General features: G+C 38.0%; 1 protein-coding gene across 1 annotated transcript in view; it reads right to left on the reverse strand.

The window, feature by feature from the left end:
- The window catches only part of ADGRV1 (adhesion G protein-coupled receptor V1), a gene marked incomplete at its 5' end in the record, with an annotated part of 258,760 nt that overhangs the window by 10,817 nt on the left and 223,120 nt on the right, over window positions 1-24,823 (reverse strand). The window contains one exon of the mRNA XM_082075144.1: window positions 894-1,085. Coding sequence (XP_081931270.1) covers window positions 894-1,085 — 192 coding nt within the window. The remainder of the gene's footprint in view (window positions 1-893; window positions 1,086-24,823) is intronic.

The raw sequence follows: 24,823 nt of genomic DNA on the forward strand, positions 1-24,823 counted from the left end.
AGGAAATTCTGTACCGGCCATGTTGCCAAGGAATTGTAAATTCATAGAATGGCTAAAGATAAAAATTTTTATGGAAAAAAAATCTTCCCCTCTCCAAAGCCAGATGATGATGATGATAATAATAATAGTTATTATTGTTATATGTATATATTTTATATTATATTTATAGAAGCTTTATATATTTTAATATATATTACATATTATTTATTTTAATATATTTATATATTTATATTATATTTATATATTTATATAAGTTATAAATTTTATATATTATATTATATATTTAAAATATCATTATATATACTAATAATATATTAGTATATATTTATATAATTTTTATATAAATATATAATTATTAGTAATATATAATATAATATAATATAATATAATATAATATAATATAATGTAATGTAATGTAATGTAATGTAATGTAATGTAATGTAATGTAATGTAATATAATATAATATAATATAATATAATATAATATAATATAATATAATATAATATAATATAATATAATATAATATAATATATAGTATATATAACATTACATGACATTACATAAATTATAATATATAATAATATTATAACAATTAATATTATATAATAGTAAATAATAATATATAATATATAATATATAATATATAATATATAATATATAATATATAATATATAATATATAATATATATTATATAATATATAATATATAATATATTAAACAATAATTATTATTATTATTATTATTATTATTATTATTATTATTATTATTATTATTATTATTATTATTATTATTATTATTATTATTATTCCTGTGTATTACACTTAGTACTGCCAGTTAAATCTCCAGGTACACTTCCAACACACAAGGTAACGACCATAGAGTCACTGGTACCTCTTCCATAGCACTGATGAGGTTCTGAGTGGACTTGCTGATCTCTCCACCCGCTGCCGGCAGACCACTGCCATGCGTGAAGAAAGCCGATCCCGGAGCTGCATGCCCGTTCATGTCTACAGTATAACTTGCTTTGACAGGGCAGCAAAGTTGGTTGTGCAGGATGAAATACACCACAAAGACATAAAGACCCTGAAACAGAGGAAAAGCATAGATGAGAGTTTGAAGGTGGTCGTGGCGGAGTCCCTTCACCAGCAGTTCGTGCCTCAAAGGGCTGCAACGCGTTTCTATGGAAAACAAGAGATGATGCCACTGACCGTCAGAGACCTGGAAGGTATAAGAAAGTTCATATCTTGAGGCCCACAGCTAAACACACAAACACACAAAACCCAACCCAAAAGAGTTATTGAAAATGATTATTTGGTTGAACTCACACGGTTGCAAAGCAAAGCCAAGATCTCAACAATAATAAAACCAACTTGAGTTTCACAGTTGTCATAATAGTGAAAATGTGGTTAAGCGCCACCCTCACAATAGGATTTGGCTGCTGACCCCTAGCCACAGTTCTTTATTTCCTTACTGACCTGCTGGCTCTTTGAATTCTTGCCCCAATTTCCATCTTGTGCAAACTGCACAGCTGCCGTCACAGCTACCAAGTTGTGACTATAAATTAGGTTCTCTACGATATCCACAAATTCAGCAGTGTCTTTCATTTGTGATTACTACAAAGCCCCTGCTGTATCCCTCTGCAGTTCTTCTTTAAAACTTGCTAATTCTGACCTTTAGACTTAGCCAAGAAAAGTATTATAACCATGGCTTTTATTTTTTTCTTTTTTTGCAAAGAAATCCAGTAATTGAACTTCTGATTATGACATCTGACTTTCTCTAATTTTTAAGTTGCACTAATACCGAGTGAAAAGAATCCATTTCAATTGATAATCAACCAGTTCAACAATTACTAAAGAAGGGGTTAACCAAAAGAGTACAGAAAGAAGACTTCTGAATTCTTCCCAATTGCTGCAATACAATTACATTTGAATTGGGTTTTTTTTGTACTTCACATTGTCTTCTAGAACCCTGAAACCAACTGCCCTAAACAGAACAATTTATTGGAAAGGTACCCATTGGCATGAAAGCAATAAATGGGATTATAAACAGTAAGGAGTTTCATCTAATTGTATTTGAGAACTCCTAATGAATTTTGAAGATACACGGGGAGTACAAATACCCAAGAGGTATGCTGATTTCCATCCCTAATTCCAAAACTATATGACAAAGCAGTGTGATCCAAAGTGACATATAACAGAAGTTAATGGGATTCAATGGGATTTCAGTCTCAGATGGTCAAACACTGGAAATATCCTCATACAGTTGCTATTAAGCCATAGAGCTCCATGTGCACCTTTTTTTTAACAGTGAACCAACAAAAAAGTGTTAGAAACAATTATTTTGAGAAAACATTTTTCCGTTTTTCTAGATTATTGTGTTTTTTTGTCACAAGTACCCACAGCAGTTAACTGAAATTTATTTTTGATACATGTAAGTGAATACATTTGAAAAATCTGATGCAAACACATGTTGCACTTAAAAGACACTAAAAAGGAACAAAGATGTCCTTTCATTCTATAAACAAATCCAGTGACTGTGATGTAGGTCAAGCATAATGGGTTCGGCAAATGTATTTCTTTTAATTTAAGAAGTTTAATGGACGTGAAAGGATAAAACCCCCAAGAAGAACAGATAACAGTGATGACACTGAATTCAGAGCAGCCTCTGGCGTTTTGGTCCCTGAGGACCTAGCCACAAAAGTTGCACACGCATTTCAAGCGATTTTGTACTTTTCAAGAAAAGCCATTAGCTGAAAATGCTGCACAGCCCTGTCTTTCAGAACCACAGGGACACGAGGCACTGGCGTGCAAGGCCCACGCTGTGTCACGCTCCTGAGCAGCCCCGAGTGTGGACACTGACTCTTTTAAAACAAATAAACATGAAATAAAATGCTGTAATTAATAGAATCTTAGAATATCTTGGGTTGGAAGGGACCTTCCCATCTCCCCCAGTGCCCCCCCTGCCATGAGCAGGGACATCTTCACCAGCTCAGGTTGCTCAGAGCCCCGTCCAGCCTGGCCTGGGATGTCTCCAGGGATGGTTCATCCACCACCTCTCTGGCCAACCTGGGACAGGCTCTCACCACCCTCAGGGACAACAATTTCTCCCTCGTGTCCAGCCTGAATCTCCCTCCTTTAGTTTAAACCATCACCCCTTGTCCTGTCACAACAGGCTCTGCTCAAAAGTCTGTCCTCATCTTTCTCATGGGCCCCTTTTAAGTAAGAAAGGCCACAATAAGGTCTCCCAGAGCTTCTCTTCTCCAGCTGAACACCCCAACTGTCTCACCTGTCCCCAGCAGAGCTGTTTTAGCCTCAGATCATTCCTGTGGCTCCTCTGGCCCCTCTCCAGCAGCTCCATGTGTGTCCTGTGCTGAGGACCCAGAGCTGGACCAGCACTGCAGGGGGGTCTCACCAGAGCAGGTATCTCCTTCAGCAGCATCTCCCTAACTCAGCCTGGACTCCTGATTTAACTCTCTGTGTGCTTCAGACAGTGCTGTTTCTGAGGAACTACTGTCCTACCAGAACAACAGAAATGCATTTTGATATGCAAAACATCCTTGCTGCCACTCCCTCTGCTGCCACCACTTCTGCCCCTCGCTGTCATCCAGAGACTAAGACCCTTGTCCTGGGCAGCACTCTTTTAAAATGTTACAGCAATGCCTTACAAACAGAAGCTTATACCTAACAAAACCCAATGCTGCTAAGGAGGTTAGTTGGAAAAAAGATGGAACATTCTTTGACTCATTCCCATGCAAATCTAGAGTCTCAAGAAGACACACTCTGTAGAGGTGACTTCCTACGTGCCACCACTGTGGTTTTGTTTGAAGTATCTAAAGGGGTTTGTGGTCTTATTCTCACCACCCTGCATCTCTATTAGAAACCAGTGCAACTGAATTTTGGGAAATCAAAACAAGGCAAATGGTCCTGCCCAAACAATACTGAGTTACCAATGATCATACACATGAAGATGCCATGGATCAAGTCATATTGATCCATTCTTATTTTATCACCAGCAGCTACCGGGCTGTTTATTCTCAAAGAGCATGGGCAGGATGCAGACACTCGGGTTGTGTCACTGCAACCACAGCTTTCACAGTCTCAGTGGGATTTTTTTTCAAAAGCACTAGTTTGAGAATTGAATTGTCCTTCATCACACTTTGGCAGTTGTGTTCTTTTTCATTTCGACCTTTAACACTGTAAAAATAGTCTTAAAGCACTATGAAAACAAGACTGTTGGTACTGTAATATTTCTCTGTGTTTATCATATAAACAACTTTGGCCCAGTTGGCACCACTTTATTTTTCCAGAGACACACAGACATCGTCCTCGCCAGTTGCAGCAAGTATGAAATGCAGAGAAATGTCACGTTCTGTTGACAGGTCTGCCAGACCTGCGGGATGTTAAGGGAAGAAACATACACACTCCAAAGGGATCGAAAGAAGGCAGGTCTGGGTATTGAAGTTAGTAATACAGGCTATGACACCTCCATTAAAAATGTGGTAAATATTAATGTTGTATTCTTAAGAAGATTTAATTAAAATACCCACAAAACCTCAGCCTAGTACTAACATCCTCTGCTGTTGCATACAAACCCAGAGCCATTCTCTTCAGCCCACAAACATGCACGGAAAGGCCAAAATAAACTACTGGGTCTCGGAGTGAAATGACTGACCTGAGAGCTTGACCTGGGCTCTGTGGAAGCAGACTGAACGACTAAGCTAAAGAGCTAAGGCTCTGGAGGATTTAACTGTAATACTACACAAATTCTCTGCACTGAGCCCACAGGGCTGCTCACAAAATATTTAACCCCATGTCATTTACAGTTATGTTATGATAGTACATTTAATACAACATCACAGTAAAAGATAAGAGGAAAAACCGTTAGTAACGCACTTCCCTTGGAAGAAGGTGAGAACTGCTTCAAGCAGAAAATTAGGCTGTCCCAAAGGTGGGAGCACAGACAGGCAACATAAAGTTCTTCTCAGATGTGGTGGCCTCTTGAAAAATGTCTGTAAGATATTGTTGTTAAAGGCTGTTGGTTATTTTACTGATATGTGCTGATGGAAGACAATTTAAGGTTTTGTTACTTCACCTCAGCAAGCGGCTCTGTACATCTGCTCTTTTGCACTGTTATGTTAAGAAAGAAAATGCCCAGAAAACCCACACCTACACCTGTTTGAAGGAAAGCTCACATGCAAAAGAGTCCACTGGGATCTTTTCAGCCAGCGAGGTGGGAACAGCCTTGATGCTGTTCTAAGTTATGCCAGATACTTCACCAATCTTCTTTTGGATACTTGACCAACCTGATTGCCTTCTGTGGCTGGCTGGGTGGACAAGGGGAAAGTGATGGGTGACATCTGCTTTGAGTTTTGCAAGGCTTTCAGCATGGTGTCCCACAGCCCTCTGGTACTCACGTTAGGATGCTGTTGTCTAGATGGGTAGAGCACGGGATGGGTAACAACTGGAGAAAGTCCAGTGAAGGGCCACCAAGATGGTCAGGGGCTCAAGGACTTGCCCTGTGAGGACAGGCTGAGGGAACTGGGCTTTTCAGCATGAAGAAAGCTTAGAACGTAATTAATACCCATTAACTGCTATTAACTTTCCAACACACAAGAGGTGGTTACCAAGAAGACAATGAGACATGGGCAGGAGAATGAGAGATACTGGTTATAAGTTGAAACAGGGGATGTTCAAACTGGATATAAGGAAAATATATTAAATGTGAGCGTAATTAAGCACTGGAGCGAGGTGCCCAAAGAGACTGTGGAAAGTTCTCTATAAGAGAAGAAGGGAGGTTTTTCCTGGTACATTTTATAATTTATGGCAGCATTTTGTGCATGCATGGGTGTGAGGGGGATTCTCATATATGGCAGCCTGGTTTATTTGTTCTGTGGAGTGACAGCTACAGGAAGCTAGTAAATTAGGGACAGACTTGCACAGCTGTCGATAGAAGGACAGAACACATTTTACACTTCATAAGATCACACAAAAACCTGAAAGGCTGATCCATAGAACACCTTCGTTGCACATTTGACACTCATAGTCTGCCTGTTTATCCTCTAATTCTGCATGTTCCAGCTCACAGTACCAGCTCTATGGTACATCTAAATTTGGAAACGGAGGTAACTCTACTAGTACTGAGAAAGGCTACAACAGAGTATAGGCCATCAAAAAACCTCTTAATCACATAGAGAAAACCAAGATGCCTACTGTATCCTTGGTGTTGTAAGATAAATGACATTTATTACTCTAACAAACACATACACACCAAGGCATTATACTTATTTTTTTCTTAAACTAATATACATCATACTTCTCAAATAAGTATTTTCATCGATGCCTGAGATGAAATGTTTTTCCAAGGAGAAGTAGATTCACATAATGTCATCTATTTTAGAGGAATGGTATTTCTATTTATAAACTTTATTGCAGGACTTTTGGTAAAGAAAAGTAATTTGAACACTCCATTTGAATATTTCCTCAACCTGTTTCAGGGTATGTATCAGCACAAATAAAAATTCATTGCACTCTTCAGAGGCACTCTATGTGTCCCTATTTTAATTTGGAAAATTTGATTTTATAACTATTATAATCTGACTACATCACTAAACATGTGACTATATCACTAAAAGCTGATCATTCAAAAGAAGATATTTTAAGTAAAATCAAGGCTTGTGAAGAAAGATGGTATGTTGTGTTAGACCACAAAACCACCTCTGTGTCCAGAACCAGATCATCCTCATCCTTAGATTGCCATGGCTACAACGTTACTACTGTTTTTAAAACTACACATTTATTGGTGCCAGCTGGTGAAAACAAAACCAAAATACAGCACACCAAACCAAACTGACAAAGCTGAGAAGCCCAAGAAATCACACAAACGGGTGTCTCTGCCAACAGAAGAGTTGTCTTTAATCAGCTCAGCTTTTGAGACTCACTGTAGTCTCTGGAGAGGAATTTCCACATGCTGGTTTATGCTTTGGCTACTTTCACTTTAGTTTTTTTTTTAATCTTATCAGGGTGAGATTTAATCTCATTCTCCGTCTGGACTACGCCAATTTACTTTTGGCAACCAGTCCTAGAAAGTCCTTTGCCTGTCAGCTTAATGGTCAGGATGTCAATGGCCACGGGCGCTGCTGTCACTCCTGGTGGCCACATTTCGGTTGATGCTTTTGCACCTTTAATGCCTGAGCCGACTTCTTGTGAACTTCCCCGGGGATTTCGCTCATTTACTGGAAGTTCTTATGCTGCAGACTCCTCTTTTCTCACGTAGTTTTCCATCACCGGCCAGTCAAAGCCTGCTTTGGATTAACGCTGATTTACATAACAAGTGCCTGCTGCTTTTGGGAAAATTACTGGTCTGATCCATCCAGATAATTTGCGTGTTTCGCCATGTTCGAGAAGCTTGTATCTACATAGCAAAAAATGACTCACAATGTTATAAGGAACCATATTCAGGAAATCATAATCAGGGCCATTGTATAATGCATGATAAGTAGTTGATATTGTTGTCTTTCCTAATCTCTTTTGTAAGAAAATTAGCCATGGAATTGAACATCCATATGCACAATTATTAATGCTAACCAAGTGACACGTAAGGCACTTTTAATTCTATATTTCCTTCTCCAAGTTTCCTTTTTTTCAGAGGTAATTATGATAAATTGCCTGCACAGCATTTTTGTGCAGGTCTAGATATCAAAAAGCAGACTTTAATGTACATTTTAGTTTTCTGTATTTTCTTCAACCGTATTTTTATTTGGGAACAACTTGAAGAACTTTTGTTGGTGTCATCATGACAGAAGCATCATCTTAGTCAGATGATGCTACATCCTAAGACATCATTTAGCATTTACCACTCAGAGCTCTCCATAAACATCAACCTCTGAAATGTAAATCAGGTTCTTCTGTTTAAATCTAACTCATTTTCTTAGCATTCAAAGTGACTGTTGTAAAAGCCATGTCCTTAGCAGTGCAACCCTGCCAACTGGTGATTGCACTTAATAAGTTGACTTTGGACCTGGTGTGTATCATCAAGGGTTTGATTCTTTATTTACTGTTAAGCACCAGTTTTGATGAAGCTGTTATAATTCTTATCAATCACACAATTTCTCTTATCACAGTTTCCACTGAGAACATTCATTGCTTATCTGCACTTTGCTTCCTCAGGTATTTACTGTACATTTTCCTCCATAGGAAAAGTTTTATGTCAGTTACAGCTGAAGTTCTAAAAATTCGCATAAAAATCAAAAGGCAACAACAAATGTGATTGAGGACTGCAAAACTCATACAATCTTTGTAGGCAACATCATAAGATGACTTGTTCAACCAACCAGCTGCTCCCACCACCACATACACATACACATACGTGCACAAAAGCCACCATAAAAAAATCCAGTTAAGAAAAGTAATAATTCATGTATAATATCTATCATTAAATTAAGAATGTATTCACAGGTTTGCACTAAGTTGCAGTTATTTTGAGTGCTTTCTTTTTTTTCCTAAAGTTGTAATTCCACAGACAAACAGGCTATGGGGATATTCTGTTATAATGATAAAAATACTGTGCTTTCAGCATTATTAATACATTTACCTAGCACTAACGTAACACCTGAAACTCAGTCTAAACTGCCAAGTTTCTCTTTATGCAGACCCAGTTATGCCAAGACCATGCTGAATCTTGCAGTTTCTACCCAAAGCCAAAGCCATAAATTCCTTCCTGGCAAACTGCATTCAGCTCAGATTTAGTCTAAACTTGGCACAGGCTTACCTGAAAGGTTCAGAAACTTTGGCAAATCTTTGAAAAGGAGATTTGCTTGAATACTCAGGATTCACTATAAATATTTTGCATAGCTGTCAGCATACTTGCATCTACTCCCACACAACAGCCATTTGTACCTTCAATTTCAGTCCTGCAACTGGTGGAAAAGGTTTTGGTTATTTTTTTTTTTTTTTTTTGTTTGGTTGTTGTTGTTTATTTTAAGAAGACAGATTAAATTTTTAAAATACAGGAGTTCAGTGTGGAGATGGACTGAAAATACAGATGCTTAGCCAAACTTGCCGTATGTGCAGATTAGGTTAGAATAAGATTCTCTTACTTCCTTCCAATGTAGCCATTCCAGAAATATCAAGAAAACCCAAAGACCAAAGGTACAACCAGAAGGACAGGCACAATCTGTGGAAGGCAAACATGCCGAAGAAGTTTACAATTCCCTGCTGCAGTTCTGGCTGCAGTCCCTTGTCACAGATCTCTGTGAGCTTCAGTACATAACACCAACCACACGTGGTTGCAGGAGGCTGACAAGAGCAGATACAGCAGGCTGGCACCTCATTGTTGCCCATTTCATTTCAGCAGGAAAACATGAGGAAGAAATTGTTGTCCCTGAGGGTGGTGAGAGCCTGTCCCAGGTTGGCCAGAGAGGTGGTGGATGAACCACCCCTGGAGACATCCCAGGCCAGGCTGGACGGGGCTCTGAGCAACCTGAGCTGGTGAAGGTGTCCCTGCTCATGGCAGAGGGGCACTGGGGGGCTGGGGAGGTCCTGCCAACCCAGATTCTGCTATTCTATTATTCTGTGATTCCTTCCTGCACAGGCTACAGAAATCATGGACAGCATCCATTGAAGTCTTCTTTGCATTAGGTTCTCCTTGGTTTTTGACCTATATGGAGGACCAGTCTGACGGCAGAAAATGGCTGGATCACACAGACCATTTTTCCACTGATGAACTTTGATTAAGGGAGTGGAGCATCTCCCGTGTGAGGAAAGGCTGAGGGAGCTGGGGCTCTGGAGCTGGACAAGAGGACACTGAGGGGGGACTCATTCCTGGGGATCAATATGGAAAGGGGGAGTGTCAGGAGGATGGAGCCAGGCTCTTCTGGTGACAACCAGTGATAGGACAAGGGGCAATGGGTCCAAACTGGAACACGGGAGGTTCCACTTAAGTATGAGAAGAAACTTGTTCCCGGTGAGGGTGTCAGAGCCTGGCCCAGGCTGCCCAGGGAGGTTGTGGAGTCTCCTTCTGTGCAGACATTCCAACCCGCCTGGACACCTTCCTGTGTAACCTCATCTGGGTGTTCCTGCTCCATGGGGGGATTGCACTGGATGAGCTTTACAGGTCCCTTCCCATCCCTGACATTCTGGGATTCTGTGAACCTTACATTAAGAAATTAAAACCAAAAGCTATAAGGTTTTCCCTCACATATATTTCAAATGCATTCTCTGTAAACACCTAGAAATACCAGAGGTCATAATTTAGCACATATGCTTTACAAAATTTTGCAAACATTTACTCTCATACTTGCTTTCCAAGGTAAAGTTTTACAACTGTACATTTCAGTTCACACTTTGCAATTTAAGCCTACTACTCTTTTCACTTCTTCCTCAAACAAAACAGAAACGGATGAAAAAGCCTTTGTCACCTCTGCCCCTTGGTCAAGAGATTCCCTGACTAACAGATTTAGAGCTGTTAATTCTCTAGTTATACCTGAAAGAAAGCTGAAAGCTACCAAGGAAAGCAATACTCAGGAGGGAAGCTGGAAATTGAAGAAACTACATTTTGGGACTGTACAAAAAAGCATCACTGAATACAGGTCATTCTTGCCCATATAAAAAGGTCAAAGAAGGTGTTATTTCTGCAGCACATTAACGTATTATTTTTATTATTATTTTTGTTAAGGTAGTAATTTCTTCTTCTGTGTATTAATGACAAATACAAAGATTTAAAAGAAATAGGGAAATGAAAGCTGGTGTGGACAGACAGGAAGAGTCAAAAGAGAAACTAACTTTGTGTTTGTTGACGAACTTTTACTTGCAGTTACAGAAAATCTCAAAATGAAGAGTTAAAGGCTAAGAGCTATTGCTATAAAAACATTTCTTCCCTTTAACTAGTTCTTTCAGTTTCATCATCTCTCTTATGCCTAGTTATCTCTATTTCTTGTTATTCTGTGACATCTTACTGAGAAATTGGATAGAACGTTTATTTAGCAGCATTTTGCTGCAGTACCGTGAAAGAGTAAAAGTGTAACTGACTGGTGCATCCTCAAAAGCCATAAAAACAACAAACCTTCAAGAAACTCCGGCTTGGAGAGAACCCAAGGGTCGTAGATTACTGGTATAATTATTTTCCATACCTGCTGCCTGGGTGTTGTAGGGCAAGAGGGGTAGGAATAAGCTGTTTGTAAACTCCAGCATCCTCTGGCTATTGGGAAAACCTTTTGGGGATGGTGCGGGCAGAAAGCTGCAGCCACACAGTGTTGTAAGGAGACAGCTGATTTTAATGACAATTACTGTAGATATTTACTGCCTTTCTGCAGCTTCAGAGACAGCAGACGGCAAGTCTTATTTATAAAGCAGGAAGTTAACACTCTTTTGGTTAGGGATGCTCCTCAAAAAAAGGGAAATGTGGGCAAAAATAAGGACAAGGACTAGTCATCCTTCCATATCTGACAAGTGGGTGAACAAGAGTAGGTGGAGGTATAATAATATATTTTGCTCTCTCATTGAAATACTTCGCTTCCTGGCTTGAGATAATGAACTATTTTTTCTCCCTCAATCCTTGCCCCCCCATCTGTGCAAACATAGGAATAACTGGATGAATAAAAACCTCCTCAAAAGTTAATGAGATCTCATTTCACTGGAAGTCTTACTCAAAGTAAGATTAAAACCAAGCTCGCATTAAATATGGATATTATGTCAGCCTTGTATGAGAAACTCTTGTTTAGAGCATTTTTTTTTAGCAATGGTAGCCCTAAAGCTTTCCAGGATTTGCATTTGTGAGTTACAACTGCTTGGGGTTTTTTAATGGAAAAATCATTGGCACAAAAATGTACACCAGGGCTTTCTAAATAGGCACTGATGGAAATACCACTACTAAGCTATGAACAAAAGAAAAATGTGAAATCTACAGAAATAGAAAGGGAATGAAATGAACATTTAGGCAATTCCATTGTCTGACTCTAAACAGGGACCACTCTACGATTCTGGTAATAGAACAACACTTGGGATACTAATCAACTTGTAGCATTTAGTTGTTTCCCTATGATTCTGCTTATAAAAACCTTAATTGCATGTCAATGTATACCAATGTAATACCAAAGAATATATATACATATGTATTTCAAAACTAAGCAATTGGAACATTTAATTTCCAAGCCTTGGTATATTTATTGAATTTTGCAGAAATGCAGCTCTACTCATTGTTGACAACATGTAGTTTAAGTCATGAAACACGCATCAAACTGTTGGTTCTTCGTGTACTTGGAAAACAAGAAGTTGCTTTCTCTCTTGGAAATTCTTTCTAATGGATTAATGCCAGAAGTGACCTAAGATATGTTTGCAGCACTAAACAGAAGAATTTGGATATGACCCACTCTGTGACCCATTCCTCTACCCATGGAGCGTTTCTTAAGAGGAAAAAATGACAGGGGCTGTTGTTTTGGTTTTTATTTTAGCTTCGTTTTTCCTATTACTTAGCATGGAATACGTGTCCTTTTGAGATCTCCCTCTTTGTCTCAGGGCTCCGGATCACTGCCCGCTCCATCCCAGCACCCTTGCATGGCAATAACTGCTCGCTCTGCAGTATCGTGTTTTCTCATTGCAAAACCACACCAAGTGTTTGACAGAGCCGTCCAATGTAAAGCCAACACAGCTGCCAACTCCAGAGCTGCATGGTGGGTCAAGAAGACAGTACAACCATAATAAGTCCTTCATTATTATTATTATTTTGTCTAAAACTCTATTGCTTTTTGACTTTTCTTCCTTTGTGGAGCATCTCGCAGTTCTGCCATTATCCCTCCTCCAGTCAGTGATGGGATGTAGATGTCTCACCTTGTTCCTCACAACCAGCACGTGGAGGTTGAGCTCCACCAACCTGGAGGCACCTATGGGACAGACCAGATCAGGAATGTGGACCTAATTAGGCTCCCACCTCCAGCCTATGCATGTTCAAGTGTTTGTAACCGAGTTTTGGCTCCTTGCAGAAGTTAAGAGAAAAGATGGGCTGATAAGCGAGTAACGAAAAGGCTGGTGAGAGGTAAAAACAATCTCTGGAGAGAACTGGAAGGAAAACCTGAAGTGAGATGGGGAAACTTTGCCAGGCAGGTGGATTTTGAAGAAAATGTAAAGTCAAACATAAAGCCTATAAAACCCTATATAGGCAAGTACTGGAAATCTCACAGCCTGGTGTGTCAGTGCCATTTCACATAATTAATAATGACAATAATTCATATAATTTAATGAATGCAGAAGTCCATATGGGTGATGTTCATCATCCTCTTCCAGAGACAACAGTCAAAATGGTGACAACCTGAGTGTTATTCTGCTTTCTCTGTTCTCACGTCGGGCACAGTGTCTCCACCACCACCGCCGGGACGGTGGTTATTGCCGCAGGCTTTCTCAGAAAAATTCAGTTTAATGTAATATAATGACACTCCAAAAACTGGCCAAGCCAGTTCCTCCAAGTGCTCTCAGGAGAACCGTAACCTCCTGTCTCCACATACCAACCTTCTGCCTCACTGTCACTCCATGCTTTTCATTAGGAGTGTTTCATATCTGCAAATAGCATGCGAGTTCTGTTTTGTTGCTTCTTTGGTGTTTTGTTGTTGTTTTGTTTTGATTTGTTTTTGTTATTTTGTGTGGCTTTTTGTGTTTTTGCTTGTTTGTTTGTTTTTAAGGTGGTTTCTGTGTTGTCTAACATACAACAAATATTTTTTGCGTACCAAAAATATATATTCTGTTTACCCATAACGATCTATAACTATGTATGTATAACTAACAACCTAGATACTATATAAGTTATTTTAAAAAGACAAACTAGGCACGGGCACAATTGTTCTTTGAACATGGTCAGTGAGTAAGGCAAGTTTTAAGATACAAATGAACTTCCATCTTAGGCCTTGATAGCTCTGATCCACATGGACGTGCCTCTAAATTCAAATATAGAGCTACCCAAAGCACATACATTTAGTTACTTGCAGCTGTACGACAGTCTCAGATTAAGCTTCATGTGTAATGAATTAATACATGTAAAATTAGATGTAAAATTACATTACTAGATGTAAAATATTTGGTAAAGATAATAGCATTTTTTTTCCTCTAATTAAATGTATAAAAACACAATGAAGATTATATTTAACAATATGTATTAAGTCAACAAAATGCATTTACTTTGTGTTGTACTTTAGCTTTGTGCTGCCTTTACGGAAGAAATAGAATGAATGGAGATTAATTTGGAATGGAATCTATTAGGAAAAGGAAAAAAACTGTCGGTGGTAGAAAGCTTTCCAAACTTTGCTGAAAGCAACAAAAAATAACTTAGATTACGGTTTCATGTCACATATGGGTGTCACAGATACACCACTTCAACTTCAGTACCAAAGAAATGCTATAATAAAATCCAGTATAAGCATAAAAAAGAAGACAAGTTGCTAGTCAAATAAGCATACAATGGTCAGTAATACAAGAATGTCACTCGTGGAAGGCGTTTTTATGTGTGGCAAAGGGACTTAAAGCAGGTGTAATAATTAATTACTATTAGTTCCAAGATAATTGGCAGAATCTGTTCCAAGATTCTACTTAAGAATAGTTTCTAAGTAGTAAATTAACCATTAATATACGGTACAGACATGTCTTTATGCTTTGCAGATGTTAGCAAGTGGCACAGCTGTTGTGATAACTATAGAGCAACCTGCTGGATGTCAACACTTTGTGCAACAAAGCACTTACCAAAGCACCAGTAAACCTTAATCATACATGTGAAAGTGAAGTTTTAATGCAAAATAATATTTAACACAAACAGAAACATGAGCCAAGGTTCTTGTTGGGTCACTGGAATGAAATATTTTATCCAGTTCGCTAACTAAAGTATCCCATAGGACATGAACTGAGTCTCATTTCACCATTCAGGAGGAGAGGATACAGTAAACTTACACGCTGCATTTTTTCTGGGATTATTTTTGCCCTTTTGCCTTCCTGGGTTCAGCAAGGGATAGCAATGAAGGCAGCAGGGAAGGTATAGGCCTATGAGATTAATTTAATTAACTTAAGTAATTATTCACTTAATCCTCTGTCTCAGCAGTGCAGGCGATGAGATTACTCAGTGGGATGAAATATCCTGCAAAACACACCTCAACCCCAAACTGCAAGACTCTTCCATCCTTTACACAGAGTCTTTGTCTATTGGCACGATGACTGATCCTTTTTTCTTGTTAAATAAATGACTGAACCATTTAACACCTACTTAAACGCTGTTTTGAAAAGCTGCAGTATACGGTATAACTTGGGTTTTATGTGAACAAAGCCTATAAAAATAATCTTTGAATGTGCTGGATGTCTCAATCTATACAGGTCACACACAGAAATCACATTCTTGACAGAAAGCTACCACTATAATCCTGGGATTTATTTATTTCTTATTTTTGCACTGTTTGTATTGGTGCTGTGCAAGGAGAAATTTCCAGGCAAATCAGATGTTACTTAGTGTTAAGTACCACATTATTTTCTTCCAGTCCTTGCCTGGCATTTTTAGCTATTACAAATCATTTTTATAAACTAAGCCAAGCCACGTTAGCAGAGTCATTAAACAGCTTGTGCTAATGCTCTTTTCCCATGAAAAGGAGGGTGGCAATCTGAAGCAAACCAAAAAGAGATGTTCCCAGCAAAAGAAGGGTCTTTATTTAGATTATGCTGAAAATCATTCATCCCACAGCTCCTTCTACTCTCTACTGTTACAGAGATTTAATGAACTAGTAGCGCTGAATTTGGCTTCCATTTAGAAAATCCAATCCATTAAAAAAATACAGTACTTGTGTCAATACAGACTAAGAGATTGGTAGTAATATGGTTTAATAAAACTAAACACGAACCTGAAATGTAGGAGCTGTTAAATTTGCTTCCTGTATTAGTAAGTAAGCTGGCCCTACACAAGTCATTTGTCTTCCCATGGCTTTTATTCCAGCCATCTATAAAATGGAGATGATAATATCCATCTCAGAAGGGCACTCTGAAGATTGACGGGCTGGTAATTGACACTGCTGCAGGGCAGACGTGACCACTTACAGGCCACGTGAACTATAAAATAATAACTTATTCTCAGTTTTTCACATATTATGTGCAGCGGACAATAAAGGCAATTTTTTTAGCACCAATACAAAAAGGGGGAATTGTGGGGGACTACGGTGGGTCCGTGGATTCCCTGACAGAGGGCATGGGAACAGAAATTAGCCTTGAACATATTAAGGCCTACTTGTGAGAAAGATGAGAGTAAAGGAGTATCTGGAGATGCTAAGGATGCACCCATGAGAGAGAAAGGAGTAGAAGAGTAACATCGATGATAGCAAAATTAGCCAATGAGGTGTTACTGCTGTAACTTGTAACCAATAGTGAAGGGACACATGAATTGGTAGAACTGCATAAAAATGCACTTGTGGCAATAAATGGCATCTACTACTTTCATCCTGGAAGAACTTGGTCTATGTCGTTTGTCCGGCTCAACCAAGACAATTATGTCAATGTATATTATCATGATAATTTTCACCAGCAGAAAATGACTAATCGTGAGTGCTTTGAAACTTCATTACAATATATGAAATTAAAATTTATATTACATTAGTGAAAATACTGCATTTCTCAAGTTTGTTATTTTCTGTATTTTTCAAATATCTATGAGTTTTCCCAAACACACAGGGTAAGATCTGTGTTTTTTCTACAAATATGTATTCTGAGAGGGAAATCTATCAGAACTTTTGTTACTTCAAATATTTCTAAAATATTGTGAGGGCTACCCTAAAGATGCCTTCTCAGATGTGTCCTAAAGTAAAACAGGGTAGTTACACATTTTTTCAAGGGATTGAGAGAATAATTTCAGGTAAAATTCAGCATATATGGCTAGATCTTAGATAAATTACTTTTTAGACTATTTCTACACTGATTCCTAAGAAAACTTCAAGTGTTCCAAGAGTCTCATCAAGACTCCATGGCCTCCCTACCTCCTATGCTACTGTAGCCTACATGAAGGACACCAACACTGTACTTATTTGCAAACCAAAATCCCTGCAGAAATGTGGATACAAATAACTTGTTTCTCCTACTGAGATTACCTGTTTCTTGGGGGAAAATGAAAAAAAAAATGTCCTGAGATGGGCAAATAACTATTTGAATGGGTGCTAGCAGACTTTCTGTTCTCAATGTATGTGATATCTAGATATTATTTTTTTTAAAACCTATGCAGAATGGGTCAAAGAAACAGGTGCAAAAGGACAGGACTGTCTTTGGGATTAAATCTTGGTAGAGTTTTAAGGACTGGACTGGCTTCCTGCCATTGGAGGGAGAAGCTTCTCTGCTTGTTTAAGGATGCTACACAGCGATGGTCCTCAGTGTGCACTGCCAGTTAAGATTTTTATGGACAAACAGTTAAATATCCAACCTGATCACCTTGATGACCCACTCTTAGGTCTCTGGCTACAAAAGCTTGTTGTCTCCTGTAATGCTGGCTTGTTACCTAATCATCTGCTTGTACAGCGTGTCCTGCATGTCCATTTCTTGTCTCACATCAGTTTATAGACACATCAGGGCACAGGACATCTTTTTGTTTATACAATATTCAACACAATGAAAGCCTTCTCCATTCATGAACTCTACAACACTACAGTTAACACATAATCACAGTTTCTCCATCCAAATAATTGTTAGGCATTAGCATTTACTGAGAAGAAAGTATATAACCTGTTTCCCTGAAAATAAGACAGGGTCTTATATTAATTTTTGCTGCAAAACATTACTTTTTTACATGTATAGTTGCCTGGACACTATTTAAACTGACTTTTAAAATGAACTGTAACTAAGGCTTGTTTTTGGAGTAGAGCTTATATTTTGAGCATCCTCAAAAATCCTGAATAGTCATGCTAGGGCTTATTTTCAGGTTAGGGCTTATTTTCAGGGAGACAAGGTACATGTCCAGCTAAAGCAGGTGCTCCTAACCTGAGATGATTTCTCAAGACTTTAGCAGATGTTCATCAGCAAAATAATACTGTAATAAGGAAAGGACAAAGCACTCATCATTAAAGGGCAACCTGAAAGTAACCAGTTCCTAAGATAACTATTAATTGTGTTGGGTTTTGCTGGGATTTTTTTAGAACATAGAGACATTTCTATTTAATAAAATATTAAAGACCCTAAATACTGATGTGTTATACTAACTAAAAGTAACGTGAAAGCAGGAGCTTCACACATCTGGTGAAACATCCTCTGGAATCAAATTTCTATTTTTGCTGACCACAAAAATAGCCTTTGGAAACTGGTATATTAATTTAGATGCCTAGAGGTGGGGACTGTGACTACCGCTTTTTCATTTACTGATGAAAATTAGATGGCATAATTCAGAATAGACATATAGGCACATATTCATTTCTGTCGCATAGGTTGGCCTATTCAGCTAATAATAGGTGGTTACACAAAAGCTAGTGTGAAAATGACAAAGCTTAGCAGGAAAGCAGAAGTCTCCATGGTGAGAATCACTGCTTTTCTGCCATCTTTCAGAAGTCAGGAATGAGAAAAAGGTCCTGCAAGAGCTGCTGGTTCCACTCCACTCAGAAAAGAATCTCTCTGCCCATTAAAATGCCAATTTTCTCTTTTCTGGAACAAAAAAGATTAATCCTAGAGGGTGCTGGGGCATAAGAAATACTGAACTTCCAAAATCCTCCACTGGGTATGCAGAGTATCTGAGCATGTTTTAGGATGTGTGCTATACAGTTTTCAGCCTGCTGCTCTGTTACACATTTTTTTGAAGCACAATCACAATATTAGGAAGTCACCAGTGTTTTATTCACACACACACTCACAACAAAGAGAAAAAAGATGATACCCCCCCATCCCAAAACTTAGTCTTCCACTCACCCTCCTTTAAGAAGACACACAAAGAACAAATAAAAACCAGCTTGGTTCCTAGTTTTGCAACTGAGGATCTAATACATCTTTGTCACTAGAACTTTCCATGACTCTGTTGTAACAGCAAGACAACACATCTGAAGATTTAAACAAATAATCAGCTGACAGTACGAGTTGATTTGGTGCTTTTTTTTAATCCAATTGACCTTTGTCAAGGCAAAGGCAAAAGAGCAACACTTGACATTTTGCTCAAAAGAAAGAAAACATAATTTAGCAATTTTCTTCCCACTGTGGTTAGCTCCAGCTTCACAGTTGCTCAACTTTTTCCAGACAGAAATGATTTGCAGTCCTCACATGCATTAGAAATCTTCCTGAGAGAGCTGCTACTAAGGGGTTGTATTCAGATCTCACATTTAACTGTTGACATGTTCCCCCTTGGCCAAAAAACATCCATCACAAAAATTCAGTATGGAAAGAAAACATTGACAACATTACGCTTAAATACTTTCAAACAGACTTTGGAATGAATTTACGACAGTTTGGTTAATGTGTACCTTAAACTTATGGTCTGAAAATCTTACTGAAAATCTCAAAGAATTTAGGGGTATGAGATCACAGCCACTCTCAGAGTTTTTGAGCAGGTTAGATGTTTGACTCTTTGCCCATACAAATCACAGCTGGTAGAGCACTGTGCTAGTAGATGTAGTCAAAGTGAATTTGAAAGTGATGTGAGAAACACCCTCAGGCTTCTCATATAAGATTTTGGAATCCCTGACAACCACTAATAAACTTTTATACTCCTACCATATACAGAATCCATCTCTTGGACCTACAGGCTCAGAAATGTCCACAGGAACCCAAATAACGCATCACCAGTACCTTTTACAATGGCATTTGTATTGTTGCTGGGTAAAAAATTAGCATCACGTTTGCTTCTTTCAAGCCTGTATCATACCAGTGATTTGCATTTCTCCTGAGACAAACCAATGCACCCATCTTGGTTATTTAAAATTTATTGACTGATAGCAGAAATTGTTTCACTATGAGTATCTTAGTGCATAATCACAGAATCAACTGGGTTGGAAAAGACCTCAGAGATCATCAAGTCCAACCCTTGGTCCAACTCCAGTCCGTTTACTAGATCATGGCACTAAGTGCCATGTCCAATCTGTTTAAAAACCTCCAGGGACTCTACACTTGGTGTTTCCAGGTCTCACACAGTTGCTGTTAAGTAATTCCACAGTCTACAAATCATCCCTTTCATTGCGTAGGATATATCAGTCCTCTGAATCAACAACAACTTTTAAATTTGTCTAATCAAAAAGTTATATTAGCATTTTTTCTGCCACAGTCGCAATGAAATTCAAGTGAAGATAAGTATCAAGATGCTATATTACTATTTTTTTTTAATTTTTCCCTTTACTTTTACTGGTTCAGTTTTGATGAGGCACTGTATCAAATACCTCCCTAAGAGCCGAAGAGATTTACTGCATTGCCTTTGTCTGGATTAGGAGATAATGTCTTGGACTCGTATGCCTAACTTCATTACATCCAAGTTAGATTTTATCTTACTTTAAGTATTTGATCTTTAATTGAAAAACTGATGTCTAGCTAACTGTTTCTAGCTGACAAAGTAAAAATATATTTAGCATATAAGATATAGTGGAATGTATGTTGTGGCACAAAAAGATTTTGCTGATGTCTAGAGGTGTCCCAGCTTTATTTCAAAGATCCTTTGCTTATTCTATTCTTTTGAGTCAAAAGCAAACTATATATTTATATATTATGTCACTGTTTCAAAAAGTAATTGTTTATTTTGGCACACCACCTCCCCTTTAATCCTAACACAACCTGTTAGGGCTCACAACAACGCTCCTTTAGAAGAGAGCACTTCTGAAAGGAATCTCTTGAACAGTTTCTTTTAGGCTGTGTCCTAATTTAGAAAATTTCTAATTAATTATTTCCTAGGCTGGCAAAACTATTATCAGTTGTACTTAGAGAACTTCTTTGTGCTCACTGGCAGTTGAGTATTTGCAGTTTATCTGCATGTAGATTAACGTAAGAAATTTATTTAAAAGTTACTGTAAGAAAAAGCTGCGAAGGATTGGTCTCATTGATGTCTCACTCCCACAATCCAGGAGAATTTCACTAAGTTTTCAAACTTATTAAAGAACAAAGAGTACATACTGATAAAACAACTTATTTTATACTGCTTTCTTTTTCACTTATTAAACAAGTGAACTGTACTCAGTTGATTCCTTTCCTTCCATGTATAGTATGTCTGAAAGAGAATCCAAGCCCCCAGAAACAGCATAGGAATCTACTTTATTCCACATATGTCAAAATGCAAAGCCTGTTTTGGATGTGTATTCTCTTTTGTTTCTGGAGTAGCGTATAAATCCTTTGGGCTGTGTTTAATTGTGTTTGGTTTATGCACTGAGCCGACAGAAGAGGGTTTGGTATTGCTTGTCCTGTTTCTACTTTAACAAGCTTATCTGCTTTTCTTGATATTCTCCCTATAGTTCACCTTATCCTGGTGATTCTATGATGACCTCATTCCTTTTGTTGTGATTATCTGCTGTGCAGAATCACATTTTGCAAAATCTTCAGGCAGCTTTTTGCAGCCCATCATATTTACTTACATCTTATGTCTGCCTAGTACTTGATTTTATTTGTTTTTGTATGTCTTATATCATTGGAATTGCTGTACAGGATCATCTGTTCCATCTCTGACTCATCAGGAGATGCTTCGGGAAGATATCACAAGAAACAGGAAGGGAACCTATTTATAGTGGTGGCTTTATCAGTGTCCTCTGACATTTAAATAGCATGTTCTAGGAGAAAAAACACATATTTCACCTAAAACTGGTGCTGGCATGAGCTTCACAAACCGTATAGTTTTGTTTATTTTATTTACTACACTAATATAATGCACTTACAAAACTTTATTTGTTCTCTTTGTGCTTTCTCAGTATGCTGTACTTTTTTTCTTCTTCTAAAACTATGGCTTATTTATTTCTCTTGCTACATTTATATTCTGTTCTTCCATAACAGGGATATTCCTCATTATAGATATATATATATATTTTTCCCACAATATCTACTAGTTTCCTCTGACATTTTATCTCATTTCTTACCTGAGCTAGCCCTCGTTTCCATTCTGGTTTACCTCTTCTATTTTAATTAAAGAAGTTGGTAAATCACATCTGCTCCAGGTCTGGGTATGCACCTGTTCGCTCACTTTCTGTTTGTACATATTACTTGTTAAAAGTATTGCAGGCTTTTCAAACATTTGTACCCAGACTCCTGAATTTTCTCATACTGTAATCCTCTACAAATAAGTTGAATTTTAAAAATTGTCATATTAGGCAAGTCAGCCATTTTGCACCGTTTGGAAAACTACCAGTCAACTCTTATTGCCAGATTTTTTCCTGTGTTTCTTGGGAAGATGCGTTTTACATGTAACAGTAACATTTTACATGTAACAGGCCATTATGTGAGCATGAGTCATTCTGGTGTGCTCAAACATAGAGAGGGCAAAGAGATTTTATAACACCCTTATCTGCATCAACAAATACTATGGTTAATAATGAGATACCTCCCAGTCTTGATTTAGTTTTTTCCTGATTAAAAATTGCTGAAAAATGGAGTTTTTTTACTGTTGATGGGTAACATTTCAGTATTTCACAAAAGCAAGGTTTTGATTCAAAATGACTTATTGAAAAAGTTAATTTATTGCTGGGGCACGGATGTGGATCTTCATGCAGGAAACCAGGACAGGGGTGGCTTAAGGGTATCTAATTCCTTGTTCTTTGCAGTGTAGATACAACTTAAATTATAAGAGAGAGAACTGTGCATTTTGCTGGAAATATAGCCCAAGAACAGTGGAGATTATACTGAGAAATTTGGCTGTGGGGAAGAGGCTGAGAAAAGGTCTGAAGCCTCAACCCAACCCCTCTGCAAACAATAGGAAGAGATCCACCCACCGCCCTGAACTTTGGATCCATCGAACAGCAAATACACCACGATGACGTGAGCTATACAAACCAGAAACACCTTCTAATTCTATGAAAATCAGAGATCTTTTAGGTGCCTATGGTGTATGCAAAACAGCTTGTGAAATCCTAAACTTTAGAGACAAGCATGTAAGACAACAGCTTATTCTTTCTCTCCCAACACCAGCAAATACCTTGTGAATAAGTGCACTTGGACAATCACATGTATAGAACAGAGGTAAATATTCCTCTCAGTTTTACAAGTGAAAAGATGAGGAGCTGAGGCTTTTCACATGAGAACACAGAGTATGTTTCTGCAACACAGATGGTGCATGGGCAGGATAATCAGGAGCACAATGCCAAGGAACTCAAAACATCAGATATCCCAGGCTTGCTTCTTATCCTTTTCCTTCCATGCTTTTCTAAATTTATTTTTTGCTTTGTAAACCAGCTATTGTCCCCTCACATGGCACGTTGCGTGTTTATTCCTGAATTTATTGGGAAAGGGTTGCACTAGAAGAGCTCGTACTATAAACTCATCTCTTATGGGAACCGTTTCCTGCGGGAAGTGCTCGGAAACAATCTGTCCTTAGTAGATGATTTTTCTATCAAGCGTATTTCCTAGGAAATGTATGTCACAAGGCTAAAGAAATAAATTAGATAACATGCAATGTCCTTCCAGTCCCCTGAGCTGGATCCATTTAAATACCCAACACATTTTAATGGGTCACGTTCTGCTTCGTTACACGGTGTGTAGCTCCTGAGTAGCATGGAAACAGATCTCTGTTTCTCATAAACTATTTCATATTATCTTTCCTGTTGTGGAAAAGCTTTTAATGAATGCCAAATTGCTTTCCAGCTGAAACAGGGCATGTCGTGTAACAGCAATGCTCACCAATAAACGGTAAAACAGCCTTTTATCGCAGAAAAATGGCCTCGTTTTAAGGATCATTGAGAATCCTGAGAGCTGATAAAACATAACGCATGTGAGTGAGATGCCAACAGCATGCACTAAAAAGCAGCTAGATCCTCCCAAAATCATTATGAAAATGTATTACCCAGTGTTAAGTCACATTTTCCTCTCCCATTCCCAAACACCCAGACTGAGCTTAAAGGTGCAAAGGACACTGGAGAGGGATTTATACAGCTGTACCTGCTTACAACAAAACCCTCATTTATTCAGTATGCAGAATTTGTAATACGTAATTTTCTTCTACACAGTTTGCATACTGACATTTTTTCTACGTAAGAAAATTGTGGGTTTCGGTTTATTTGATGAAAAGCATAGATTAAGGAAATTTACAGTCTCTTCACATTGTTCCTTCCCTGTTTTCATGCTGCGTGTCTCCTCACCTGGATCACCCATCAGTTTGTCTGTTGCCTGGTAAGAGAAATGCTAAGTTTAAAACAATATATGTGGGGCGGTTATTTAAAATGTGGAGTGTTCCAGGAAATGTTTTTAAACTTATTTTATTGCAGATATTAACAAAGCACTGAAGACAAACACCTATTGAAACAAACAAACATAAAACCTGTAGTAACGTGAAAGAGCTACTCCATATTTTTAATGTTCTGAGGGTAGCCAACCCTAACAAGGTATCTTTTCCTTTTAAATATTTGGTAACTTTAGGCTTTAAAAAGTAATTTCCAACATCTAGTAATAAAAGCTAGTGGATACTGTGCCATTAAGTCTGAAAATTACAGCAAAGGGTAATAAAAGTTTTTAAAAATTGAACTTAATTTCTCCATAGCTGTTTGAGTTGGCGCTACAGACCTCCATGTTTTTAATTTAAAATATTAAGCAGGAAGAGAGTATACATTATTATGAAATTATCACATCTCCTTTCAAAGAAGGAACATTTATTTCATATTTGAGGTTTTACAGATTCTCTAGGGCTAGGAATAGCAAAAGATAACACCTTTCTCCTTTTGATGTGGAGGACCAATATTG

This window comes from Streptopelia decaocto (genome assembly GCF_964273445.1).
Source record: "Streptopelia decaocto genome assembly, chromosome: Z".
Taxonomy (NCBI): domain Eukaryota; kingdom Metazoa; phylum Chordata; class Aves; order Columbiformes; family Columbidae; genus Streptopelia; species Streptopelia decaocto.